The sequence below is a fragment of the Eublepharis macularius genome, chromosome 8 (assembly GCF_028583425.1).
Source record: "Eublepharis macularius isolate TG4126 chromosome 8, MPM_Emac_v1.0, whole genome shotgun sequence".
Taxonomy (NCBI): Eukaryota; Metazoa; Chordata; class Lepidosauria; order Squamata; family Eublepharidae; genus Eublepharis; species Eublepharis macularius.
This window is the reverse complement of record NC_072797.1, coordinates 140,687,153-140,700,785: the sequence shown is the minus strand read 5'-3', so window position 1 is coordinate 140,700,785 and position 13,633 is coordinate 140,687,153. Positions and strand designations below refer to the sequence as shown.

At 46.4% G+C, this 13,633-nt stretch overlaps 1 protein-coding gene across 1 annotated transcript in view; it reads left to right on the top strand.

Moving 5' to 3' along the window:
• Positions 1-12,448, top strand: part of GTF2E2 (general transcription factor IIE subunit 2) — a 32,095-nt gene extending 19,647 nt beyond the window's left edge. The window contains exons 5-8 of the mRNA XM_054986507.1: positions 1,817-1,999; positions 4,488-4,581; positions 9,473-9,588; positions 11,944-12,448. Of these exons, the coding sequence (XP_054842482.1) occupies positions 1,817-1,999; positions 4,488-4,581; positions 9,473-9,588; positions 11,944-12,060 (510 nt within the window). The 3' untranslated portion in view covers positions 12,061-12,448. The remainder of the gene's footprint in view (positions 1-1,816; positions 2,000-4,487; positions 4,582-9,472; positions 9,589-11,943) is intronic.
• Positions 12,449-13,633: the final 1,185 nt, after the last annotated feature.

The window sequence follows — 13,633 nt, the reverse complement described above, 5'->3', positions numbered from 1 at the left end:
AGTCCTCCTACGGTACACCGTTTTCCGACGTGGAGGCTGCACATAGTTCTGTCAGCACTGACCAAGGCACCCTTCGAACCTCTGCGAGAAGTCCCAATGAAATGGCTGAAGCTTAAGGCGATTTTTCTAGTGGCCATCACATCCGCCAGACGGATTTCCGAACTAGGGGCTCTCTCTATCAAACCTGGACATTGCGAATTTCATAGGGACAAGGTGGTCTTGCGCACAGACCCCACCTTCCTGCCCAAGAATATTTCCTCATTCCACAGATCTCAGGAGCCTTCTTTTTGTCCCAATCCTTCTCATCCAAAGGAGAAGGAATGGCACAACTTAGATGTGAAGCGCACCATTAAGATTTATCTGACCAGGACTGAACCGATAAGGAAATCGGATTTCCTATTCGTCAATACCTCTCCTCCGAACGTAGGCAAGAGAATGTCCAAGTCTACCATTGGCAGGAGCATTCGGACCTGCATCACGGAGGCCTACAAAGCCTGCAAGCGAGATGTCCCTCAAGGAATTACGGCGCACTCGATCAGAAGTGCGGCAACCAATGCGGCATTACATAACAACGCTTCAGTGGAAGAAATTTGCAGAGCGGCCACATGGTCCACTATCTCCACCTTTGTCAGACATTACAAGCTGAACCTATACGACTCTGCGGACGCCGCATTCGGCAGAAGGGTCTTGCAACATGTGATGCGGGATGAGAACCCTGACCCACCCAATGGATATTAACTGCTTTGGGAGCACCCAAGATGTCCTCCGCCTCAGAGGGAGAACGGACCTTTGGACACTTACCGTGAAGGGTCCTTCTCCTCTGAGGACAGGAGGACATCTTGCCCTCCCAGGGTTCTCTTAATTCCTCTGCCTCTGTTTGCCTATCTGCATCACTCTGTTCTCCATGTCTAACAGTACTGTTGTCCTGTACCCTTGAAGTTGTATGTTTATTCTCTGTGTTCTCACGTTGTTCTAGTTTCTGATGTCCCCATGTTTTAGGGATCTGTTTTTTCCCCTCTTATACTACAAGGGCTGAGTTTTCCGTGAATTCTTTACTGCTGTTGGAGTCACCCGAACTGGAGAGTGGGGTGTTCCAGACGCCAATAGGAAGAGGAAGAATTTTTTTTCTACTTCCTGCCTCCCTGATTGGGCGAAGGGAAACACCCAAGATGTCCTCCTGTCCTCAGAGGAGAAGGACCCTTCACGGTAAGTGTCCAAAGGTCCGTTTCATACGAGTGGAGGTTTTTTTTAGCTTAGATTGATCTGATTGCTCCATCTATATGCCTCAGCTGCCATGAAGAGAGTCATAGTTGTGCCAGGGTTATGTGACTTCACTGCAGCCCAGATCCTGTGTTTCTACATGGTAGAAGTCTAGTCAGGATTCTGGGGCATTCTCTCAGGAAAGTTTTCTTAAGATTGCTCTGTGAGCCATACCGAAACAAAACAGGCAACCTCCTCTGTGTGCTGATAACTCTGCTGTATGTTTGCATTTCGCGTGTCCAGGTGCTCTAATCCTGCCTGATGCAGTCATGGCAGAGTTGCCCAACTTCTTGGAAGGCTGATTGGGAGGGAATGAAACAGGCATCTAACGGCACCTTAAAGGTTAAAGAGAAAACATTCCAACATGAGCTCTCATGAGTCAGAGCTCACGCCTTCAGATAATGCAGGCACACACAGTAGGCAGTTCATGGTGTTGACTTGGGGCTTATTGTCTCATGACTCTTTAATATGTAGTTGTGATACAGCTATTGCACCGAGCTGGTGTGAAATGCAGATCCTCCTCTAGAAGCTTTAGAATTCGTGTTTTGTATTCCAGGCCCTGGTCAACAATCCCAAAATAGACGTTATAGATGGGAAATATGCTTTCAAGCCTAAGTACAATTTGAAAGATAAGAAGGCTCTACTCAGGCTCTTAGATAAGCATGATCAGCGAGGGCTGGGAGGAATACTCTTAGAAGACATCGAGGAAGGATTGCCGAATGCTCAGAAAGCCATCAAGGTAAGCAGAGCTTGCAGTTTCATAGGATGGGGTATGTTTTGCTGCTTCTCCCATAGCTAGCAAACTTGCCAGTCATGACAAACCACTTTGATAATCAAATTAACTTCTGCAAGCCAGAGAAGCTTTCACATCCCATCCTTGTGTGTTTCTGAACTGTAAACTCTCAGAAGCTGCCCCTACAAAAAGCCCTGGAGCTCCTGGAACTAAAAACAGTGGAAACACTCTGGAAATGGAAATCCCCGATTTTGGAACTTGAAAGGTTAAAGAGCACTTTGGCTGTATGCACCCAGCGTCTGAGAGGGCATCTATCCCAGGGGCATGTGCCCCTCACCATTCATTGTCATCATCATTCTTTCTACCTTCTTGATGTAGAAGGACCATAAGGAGATCGAATGCTGAGAGAGAATGAGGAGGGTTTTGTATTGCAACCTTGCAGTTCTAGGATAAATCCAGAGGAGTTGGCCGTGTTAATCTGTAGTAGCAAAATAGCAGAGTCCAGTAGCACCTTTAAGACTAACCAACTTTACTGTGGCATAAGCTTTCGAGAATCACAGTTCTCTTCGTCAGATGCATGGAGGGTAAGAAGAAACTGGTCATATATATAGATGGAGAGGGGAAGAGGGAGTAGATACAATCAGTAGCTTCTGATAATGAAATCAGTTACTTCTGATAATGAGATAACCATTCATAGTCCCCATTCAAGCCTGACTGAGTCAAATTTACATATGAATTCCAATTCAGCAGCTTCCTGTTGGATTCTGTTTTTGAAGGGTTTCTGTTGAACTACAGTGACCTTTAAGTCCTTGATGGAATGTCCTGGTAGACTGAAGTGTTCTCCCACTGGTTTCTGGATGTTGCCATTTTTAATGTCAGATTTGTGTCCATTTATTCTTTTGCGCAGAGGTTGGCTGGTTTGTCCAATGTACAGAGCAGATGGACATTGTTGGCACATGAGGGCATATATCACATTGGAAGATGAGCAGCTGTAAGAGCCAGAGATAGTGTGGTTAACACCATTGGGTCCTGTAATTGTATTTCCTGGGTAGATATGAGGGCAGGGCTGGCATCTGGTACCTGTGTGGGTGAATCTGCTAGCCGATTCATGGTTGTAGGTGAGGTCGTTTCAGGTTGGGGGGCTGTCTGTAGGCAAGGAGAGGTCTTCCACCCAGGGCTTGTGAGAGAGAGGCATCGTTTTCCAGGTTGTAGATCACTGATGATACGTTGGATGGGTTTGAGCTGGGAACTGTAGGTTATACCGGAAACCCACCGATCGATACTCTACCACCCTGAACATACCACCCGATCGATTGTCTACAGCCAAGCCTTATGTTACAAACTTATCTGCTCCAATGCTCTTGATCGGGACTCCCACTTAAGAGATTTACAACACGCATTTTTGGGGCTACAGTACCCACCAAATGAAGTGAGGAAACAAATCAACAGGGCCAGACTAGTATCCAGAAACAGCCTGCTGCAGGGCAAACCTAAAGGAACCAACAATAGAACACCGCGGGTTGTCCCCTACCGTTCTCCCTGGCATCTCCTGCTGAAAATGCCAGTGATGCAAAAGGCCTCTGCCTGAGACCCTGGAAAGTCATTGCTAGTTGGAGTAGGCAGGACTTGCCTCGATGGACCAGGGGCCTGATTCGGCATAAGGCCGCTTTACGTTCCGGGCATAATATCCCGTTAAGCCTCTGCTAAAGAAACGGCATTTTCTCCACCCCTGACGGTCTCCATATTCTAGAATTACGCGGATATTTTCCAGTGGCAATGCCAAAGGTTTAGCATCACCATTCACAGAAGTACCGTATGATGTTGAATTACCAAAAGAGAGGGAATTTGAATATGATCTATTGAATTTAGATCCCACTCCAACCAACACTTCTGAGCAACTTAAATATTATATGTTTTATAATAAAAAAGGCGTGGGAAGATCCAAAGTAACTCAATTTTTCTGTTCCATTTGAGCAGCTCCCAAAAGCGATTGCCCTGTGGCAAGGAAGCAGAATTCCAGTCCCTGAGACTCCTCTTCTGGTTGATAGATGGAACCAAGCCATTCCTTCTGGAGATTTTGTTCATTTGCTGGGAGAGAGGGAGGGAGGGCAGCCTTCCAGTAATCATCGTGGAAGTAAATTCTTTCCTCTGTAGCCACAGGGCAAGAAATTGCAGCTCAAGTTTCAAGTTTAAATCTCTTCTCATCTTACAGAAGAGACAGTACCTGGGCAAACATGGACATATAACGCGCAATTTATTAAAATGCTGTTCTTAGAGTCCAGGTATTTAGTCCAGGCATTCACAGAATACTTGCAGATAAATGTATATTAATTGCATAATAGCAATATGCAAATTAATCTCAGACCTTCATCTTGTTTTGATTGCAAAGTTATTTTAATATTGAGCATCACAGCCTCCACTCCCAAAAGAAGTCCCTTGTAGAGAATTTCACAGTATTGGTGTTAACATTTGTATTTGTGTGTTTGTATTTGAGGCTTTAGGGGACCAGATTATCTTTGTTACACGCCCTGATAAAAAGAAAATCCTTTTCTACAATGACAAGAGCTGTCAGTTTACAGTGGATGAAGGTTAGTTTTCTCTATGCAAATGTGATAATAAATATTGTGGAAGACACAATAGCGTAGTTAAATTGTCATTTGTTTTCTGTCTCTCAGTTTGTCTGATATTGTGCAATTAAAACCTGGATATTGGCATGTAATCTCTGAGCTGTCAGCTGCACAGGCTCTGTGGTGAAGTATTAACATTTTATTGACTCGTTTCGTTCATTTGCACCCCACCTTCCTCCCCCGTGGGGAACCAAAGCAGCTTACGTCACCTTTTTCTCATTCCTTCGTGTTATCTGAATGGAACAGGAGAATGGAAAATCAGTTTTCTCGTCAGTTCACGAAGGCCTGCCCCGTAATGTCCAGCCTGCTTTTTCAGTCGTGGCATCTAGGAGTGTGCACCCCAAAAAAGATCCAGAAAATATGGATCCCCCACCCCCATACAAGATTCCTGAAATCTGAGGAAGATTCTTTGATCCAGTTAAGACAGATCAGAGTATCTCAGATTTATTCAGCCATTATTCTGTATGAGGAAAACTATCTGGGAGCTATTTAGGGGGAGCTGGGGCGCATTTTTAAAGCAAACTCCACCAAATTTGCAGACCACCTACTCCTGACTGACCTGTAAAGACCACCCAGGTTTCAGGGAGATTGGACACCAAGGTATGTTTATTTATTTAAAATACCGTGTGGTAGTTTTTCTGGGTCACAGAACACAACACAGTTCACAAGCTTCAAACCTTAAACAATCTAAAATCACACTACAGTCACCCCCAATCCAAACGCGTCCTTGACTCATGCCCCTCTTATTACCAAACTCAGACTAGCACCTGGCCCCTTCTTGGCATCACTCAGACCTGAGAAGCTTGTTTTAGTCAGGGGGAGAAAATGAGGGAGGGGGACACAAGCAACCTCCAGAACAGGAGCTGGACGAATGTAATGAAGGGCTGGCCGTCTGCAGGCCAAGGTGGTAGGGTGCACGCCGATGATCCCCCCGCCCCCCGCCCCCATGCTTCTTCTTCTTTTTTCTCTAAAGAGGCCCTCATTATGTGCTGATACTATTTTCACATGCCCATTAGCAAGCTGTAAGGTAATTTTGATTCAGTATGTATTGTTAAGCTGCTACCATGTTTGATTTAAGATAAGTGTCTGAAATGAATAAGCACTGCCTCCTTGTCTTTAGTTTTGTTTTGTTTTCAGTCACGTGGCGTTCCCTCTGTTGGCTGTCGCTAGTTTGAAGCCTTTTGGAACTGTTGAGGATTTACAGTCTGTAGATCCACACGATGTCAGCTCCCAGTTTATTCTTTCAAATGTCAACGATGAGGGGAATGAAAGTGCATTACACCATGTAAATTTGCATTGCTAGGAAAGAGAATCTCTTTAGTTTGAACTGTAGGTGGCAGTGTAATCCCATGCTTGTAGATTGGTTCATCTGCCTTTGGGGGAATTTTTGTATCCAGTGAGGAGATGGAAGTGTCATCTGAGAAGGGCACCCCTAGGCCTCCGGCGTGGGCATCAGCTGAAAGCTGAGACTTGTAGGGGGTCCACCAGAACTGCCTTCTGTTTGAGCAGGCAGCTTATTACTATATTTTCTTACTGTAAAAAAAAAGAAAAAAAAGAAAGGGGGAATCCCAGATTGGGACCTTCCAGGGGTCTGAGATCACCCGCCTCCCCAGGAAGTGCTTTCTCCCCCAGCGAAAGCCCTAGAGGCAGAACCTTCCCTGGCCAAAAACATGCACCTGCTTACAAGCAGAGCAGATACTTGAACACACGAAGCAGCTTTGTGCCGTTGGTCAGTCAAGGTCAGCCTTGTCTACTCAGACTGGCAGCAGCTCTGCAGAGTCTCCGGTGGAGGTCTTTCCCCTCAACCCAACCTGATCCTTTGAACAAGAGAAGCCGGGGATTGAACCGGGGACCTTCCGCATGCCAAGCAGAGTCTCTGCCACTGAGCGACATCACCTCCTTCTGGGGTCCCGAAATACCCTTAATTTGCCAAGTAAAGATTTTTTAATCCTCTTAGAACAAAGAGGGGTTAGATTTAGTAATGAAATTAATTCAGGGGGCTCGTGTTCTTTCTCTCCCCCCTGTCCTTTTACTGGTGGATATACCATTGTCTTTTAACGTAGAGTTTTTTTAGAAGAATTTATACAGATTTTCTAGGAAGAAGGAGAGAGATGGGATTGTTAATTATCACCAGGCACAGCATGCGTATTGTGCAGAAGGTAGTGGCACATACATTAGAGCATTACTGCTCAAGCTGCTGGGTGCAGGGTCTTTGTTGTTCCTGTTTGAAGCCCATACAGAAGCCTGTGGCATGATTGGAGCAGGGGCTGAACATTTTTAAAAGAATGTACCTCCTGTGGGCAACATGAACTCTGCAGTGTTGCCTCTTAATCTCTGTAGACTATTCAGTCTTTGCATCCTTTAGGAAGGGCTACTTTTTGCCCTGAAACTCCCTAATCCCCTTATCTGTTTAAAAAAAACATTCAGGCCTTAAAGGGCATTGCACTGATGCTGAGGCACGTGGGAATCCATGGGACTTGCCTTGTTCCTTGTGCTCCGTGATGCTGATGGCACTGCTGTTGTTAACAGAACTTCTTGGGGTGTGCTTTTTAAAGTAAGAACTGGGGCTTTCCAGTTAACCTCAGTTGCATTTTGGGTTACAGGCCAAACAAGCTTTGGTTCCCAAAAGAATCTTAAGGTTGGCAAATCCCGCCCCCTTCCGGATATAACCCATAACCCATAAAATGGCCCTATTCCATTTTACAATGCTCTGAATACTCCTTTTTCCGGAGAAAGAGTTCAATGAAAAAGACACCTTGTAGATCTTTAAACTAGTCGGGCTGATCAAATGTCAATCTGTTCTATGTCTGTTCTTCCATAGTAGTCCGTGCTGCGATGGATTCTTTTTAAGGGAGTCGTCTTCCTGGGTGCCTGGGAATAAAAGACAGAAGCCACCTCTCCCTGCTCTTCCAAGCATACTGTAGGCAGCCGTAGTTTACTATTATTGAAGAGCCCATGCAAGAGTATAGAAATCCACAGGTGTTTTGCGAACCAGAATTGGAAACTGCCTTTTGAACAATGTGTCCCATTTCTGGTTTGGAGGTACTCAGTTGGTCTGTGGCAGCAAAATATCATGTGCCTGAACCAGGAAACCAAAGGCGAGGCGGCCCAGGGGCTTCTCTAAAGGTTCGTTCCCAGCAGCCGCTGCATCCAGAATGGTCCTGCGGTGATGCTGCTGGTGCTCAGCTGTGGATCTCTGCCTCAGAGGTGAAATGCTTGTCGTTCTAAAATACTACCTCTGTTTTTTTTACTTCATATAAAACTAAAATAGATATGTTGTCTAGATTCAAAAAGAATTGCCACTGAAGCATTCCACAGAAAGTATTTTAATCAATCCACCATCACAGTTGAATTACCCAAAAGGTTTCCCATTTCAGCAAGTTTTTTTAAAAAAACTGCATAACTTTTCTAGGTTTAAAATGCTGGCCCCTCTGTTTCCAAACTAGGAAGCATTGCTGAGTTAGCAGTGTACCGCACAAATTATTGTCTTTTCATACCTCAGAACTGGTGAGCATGGCTGCCTCTGGGTTCTTAGCGCTTTATTTATGGGTTGTGAGCTGGACCTGTTGACAGGCTGTATCTAACTTAATGACTGTGGAATGAAGGGAAGTGGAATCGTACCACTCCGAGCCGTGATAAAGACATTCCAGCAGAGCACTTCCAACAATATACGCAGGCAGGCAGGCAGTGTGGGTTATCTGACTGTCGGCTGCTCTTTGAAGCCTCTGGCCTGCTCTTCATTAGCAGGGCCTGGTGGGTTAAGACCACTCTTTGGGGTTTAAAAGGTGGGGGAGGGGGAGGGGTGTTACATGGAGGCATCCTTAGACTCGTGTACTTCTTCCTCCCCTCACATATTATTCATTTAGAAAATTTTATGTGCAGCTTCTCTAAGGACCTGCTTGATGCAGTTCACAAAGTCTAATTAAAGCCTTCTTTCATGGCAAACCACAGTTTGTTTTGGATCGAAACCTGAAACTGTGGCTTGCTCTCTTTCCTACAAGCCAGGACTTCCCATCGGGTTTCCAGTTTGTGGGGAAGAGAACCACCTATAATTTGTGGTTCAGAAGCCATGAAAAACTCTGGTTTGTGCAAGTAACAAAATGTAACTACATTGTGCATGGAGGGAGTGCATAAATGCAAGAATTTCCCAGACTTGCTCATTTAACTCCAGAGGGGTAGCTGCATTGGTCTGTTGTAGCAAAATAATACAGAGGTCCAGCGGCACTTCAGTGACTAACAACATTGTATTCCAGCCTGAATTTTCATAAGTGTGAGCTCGCTTCTTCAGGTTTTTCATTGAACTGTGCCTGAGCATGCAAGAGTGCAGATTTATGACGACAGCACAGCATGGTGACTCTTGTGCCTGAATATCTCAAGTCCAGGCCAGATGTTGAGGGGGGAGTGTGGCTGCTGCTTGCTCGGGTAATCCTAATCTCATCTCATGAAAGAGGATTTGCCAAGCCGTCGTGCACTGCAGTTCCCTGCCTTCACTCCCTGTGCTTGGGAATAGGTGGGAAGAGCTTTACCGAGGATGGAAAATGGCGGCCCCAGACTGCCTGGAGCACCTTCAGAGGGTGTGTGTGTGTGCGGCAGAAGGCCTGATTCCAGGGGTGTTTGGCACAGAAGTTTCGGCTCAGTACAACAACATAAAACTTGCCTTCATCGTTCATCGCATTTTGAAATCGGTGACACTGTTTGCTTTTCGCACTGGCCGTCTGACGTGCCAGTTTTGCCCACTGCCTTAAAACGGCGGCGGCCCTTCTCCACATGTGCTGCATAGAGCTGAATGCCATGAAGGTCTTTCTTCTGAGTGCCCAGCTCTAATCCGTTCCTTTCTTTTGGCCCTTTGTAGAGTTCCAGAAACTCTGGAGGAGCGTCCCTGTGGATTCCATGGACGAGGAGAAGATCGAGGAATACCTGAAACGCCAGGGCATTTCCTCCATGCAAGAGGCGGGACCAAAGAAAATAGTAAGAGGAACCGCTAGCCCTCCGCCAGGCTCCCCTGCCCCTTGCCATGCCTAGTGGGGAGTCAGTAAAGGGTCTGAGTGCTGACGGAACGGATGTGCGTCTCCCCTGTATTACGTGGGGGAGGCACATGCGGAGGTTAACCATACTGAGAAGAGTGTCAGTGGCATGTTCATGACTGGCGAGGGTGCTTTTGTAGCCCAAGGGCAGGGTCACTTGCCTGCCTGTCTTCTCCCCAGGCCCTCCTCCCCCCCCCCACCACTGTCTTTCCTTGCTGTGGATCTGGGAGCATCTAGGATCCCAGGAGAGGAAATAGGTAGCATTTGGAATCCTCTCTGGCGACTTAAGTGTGGGTTCCCAGCTGCTGCTGCTGCTGCTGCCGCCTCAGTCCTGGGGGGCTTCAGAGATTGAGGGGGGGGAGAATGGTAAAATATGCATCTGACCACCCAAAAGAACAGCTGCAGAAGTATAGGTTTTTCCAAACCTTTTTTTTGTGTTAAAAAGTAGGGTTGTCCCACCTCAATAGAAGTTGCCTGATTCCAAGGAGGAGTTGCCTTCCTATGAGAAACATAACTGTCTGCTTGGTTTCCAGTGCAGGAAGCAGACAGATTTAGCTTTCAGGAAGCGGCCTTGGCTTCAGCAGAAATACCGAATCCGTGTGTTCCTTGGAGTACTAAGGAAGGGGGTCAAGAAGCATTTGCGGAGGAGAATCAGCAGGCAGAAGAGGGTGCTTAACCCTGCCTCTCCTCACTGCAAAGGCCTCTGTGTGCCACTTTGGAGGGTTCACCCACCTCTGGGCTCCAGAAGTGAAAGCTTGAGTCCACCTGTGACATTTAGTTTGGCAAGATGGTGTCCCGTTTGGCTTCCAGTCTTCGAACATTAAAAGGCTAGTAGCTTTTTGAAGCTTAAAAGAGAGTCGTTGTGAGCCATTTCTCTGCTCTTGTAATAATTGCAGGGCAGTTGTTAGGGTGGCACTGTTGTGGCTTGCTTTCCATCTCGTAAAGGGCAAGCAGAGAGCCCTCCTGTGCACAAGCCAACATAGTGATGCATAATTAGCAGCTTGTTAGCAAATAATTACGAAGCTAGCAGAGTCATTACGAGAACGACGCCTTTCCCTGCTCTCCCTCCGATTTCTAGACTGTCCGCTGATGTTACTCATATGCTCACAAACTTTGCTGTGCAATTCTGAAAGCCAGAAACGATGCTGATTTTAAAATGAAAGCTGACAGGAGAGTGTTTTAAGCAAGATATGCTCAGTTGTGTTTATATAGGGACATGAGGAATGTGCACAGTTCTAGGTGGGACCTATTCTTTAAAATGTAGTCTTTGCTGGTATACCTACCAATCATTTTTGAACACGAGCTCAAAAAAAGTGCTCCCTTGTGATGTAGGCTGCAGAGCAGGGCTGCACTGAATGTCCACATGGCTTGGGACACCCTTCCCAACAGTCAGCCATTTGGCTCTCCTTTGGGCAGGGTCCGCTGCTCCATACTTGTGTACAACATCCTCATTCTTGCATGTATGTCTGCTATCTACTTTAAATCAATGTTTACTTTGTACAAGATGTTAATATCATGTAGCTTGAGGTTAGGGTTGCCTCTAGAAGACCCTTGCTTCTGAGAAGATAGCTCTGGAAACTCTCTGAAGCAAGCTTGGATATTTAATTCTTCCATATACCCACTGTATAAACTTTCTGGACTTTAATCTTGCTCTTCTCCTACAGACCAACACGGCCACCCACTTAAAACTATTTCGGTATACCCCGAACGATTTGTGCTAAGCTCATACTGTGTAATCCTCCTTGAGTCTCAGTGAGAAAAGTGGACTATGAATGAATGAATGAATGAGACATGAGTTTGTCTCTGTAGATGAAAAAAACTTTCTGTAGTACGTTCTTGCTTTAAATACTTGCCACCCATGAATTAGACTATAGTCATCTTTTTCACTCCGTTTCGTTCTAGTCGCTTTTGCTGCAGCCTCCGTTCCACACGGCTTTGGCCATGCAGGTCCCGTGGTCCCAGCATAGTTGTTTTGAGTGGTTGCGGGGGCGGGGGTGGGGGGCTGTTTACGCCAACAGACGAGGTAGTGGGATCGTGTGATGGTGCTTTCCATTCTCACACCCGTGATTTGGGAACTTTCCTAACGTGAGCTGGACTTCTGCTGTAAACGTGAGAGCACACTTCTGTCTGTAATAAGAGTCTCCACATTGGAGTGATGTGTTTTGCCATAGAATGGGAGTCCATGGCCGTGTTAACAGGCCTAACTGTTCAGTCCCCATCACGCCCTGCTTGCCTTTGGTCTGATCCAGCAGCGCAACCTGTGAAAAGCCTGCACGTGACCATCCCTTCTGTTTTGCAGGCTCCAATTCAGAGGAGAAAGAAACCAGCTTCTCAGAAGAAACGGCGGTTCAAGACTCACAACGACCACTTGGCTGGAGTGCTGAAGGATTACTCCGACGTGGTTCCTAGCAAATAGCAGCCCCTGTGGAATGATGAACTGTGAGCTTTAAAGCAGTTGCTCAGTAGCTCTGGCGGAAGCATGTCCCGTGCATGACGTGGCGTGGTTCTTCCTGCTCCCATTCTTCCAGCAGCCCTGAGGAGCAGCAGCTCTGGAGAGCGAGGATCGACTGTTCACCTTTGTGCTTATTTTATTGGCTAATGTCTACTGCTAGTAGACTTTTGGTATTGAGGTAAAATACATTCATATGTAATGCCCAGATTCTTGTTCAGCATTTAAATCTTCTTTGAGCTGGGGTATTTCCAAGGGTATTTTCTTTTATTCTTTTGGGGTAGGCTTGGATTCTTGTTGATTCTTGTTTTATCTCTGTCAAGACAACATGTTTATAATAAAATCATACTGGAAAGCAGTCTCCTGTAGGTTTATTTACTTGCCTGTTAATTGAGCTTGCTTTCTTACTGTGGAAACAAAGCGAAAACAAAGAGGCAACTCGTCAGAAAATGTCTTGAAATGAGCCTGTGAAGGAACGGCCTTGCAAGCCCTGTTCTCTTGGGTTGCAGGAGACTGGAAGAGCCCCGAGGCCATCCCAAGCCTCCCCCTGGCGCTGCGGCCTCTTTACTTTCCTCCTGGAGGGTATCAGACGTCTCTCTGGATAAGAAGTGCTGCCACCAGCACATCTGAGAGTAGCTCCTGCTTCTATGGACTTGCAGTTCTAGCACTCTGAGCCTGCCTCGCTGTTTAGAGGCTGCACCTAGTTGCTGCATTCCCCGCTTGGTGCTGCTGGCACACTTAATCACACATTTGCTGCTTTTAGCTAACATGCTGAAGGGGTGGTGAACTTATCTGGTGCCCCTACCCTTTACTGCTCTTTAGATCGCCAGACCAAATAGACCAAATGGTGTGTTTACAGGGATCAGGCTTTGAGCATTCAAAACATAAAAGAGTATATATGGTCTACTGACTGAGCAAGGATACAAAGAAAAGTTGAAAACATGCAGTCCTCTTATTCTACACTCGGTGCTTCTTCTAAACTACGCTTAATTTGGATAGGCTAATAATCCTTGAAGTTGCAGCATTTGGACATTACCTTTGCTGTCAGGGTTGGGATTGCTCCTAATGGCCCTGGCCTCATGGGCAAGATGTAAAGGTTTATTCCTTCACGACTGGTGCCCATCGAAAGAGAAGAGATGGAAGAGCCCCTCCCCCCACCCCTCGTCTGGGGAATTTATCATTTTTCTCCATCCCTTCCACCGAGAGATTTGCAGAGGGACTCGTGAGCCGTGAATACAGTGTCAACCCAGTCACTGAATGACCAGGGTGAATCCTAGGGTGTCGGGCATTTCTCCACAGAGCCCTGTGCCTAGACAATGCTGCTCCATTCCTTTCTGGCTGTGCCTCTTCTAGTGTGTCCTTGAGACTTCGATGCCAGAGCTTTCCTTGGACTCATGGGCAGGCACGGCCATCGTCTAGTGGGTTTGTTTCCCCAGTTGTGCTCTTTGCTCTTAGTATAAAACTCAATCTTTTGCCTCAGAGATTCCATGCAGAATTCCTGAAAGCCCTTCTGGTCATGCTAATGAGGCGCTTTTGCAAG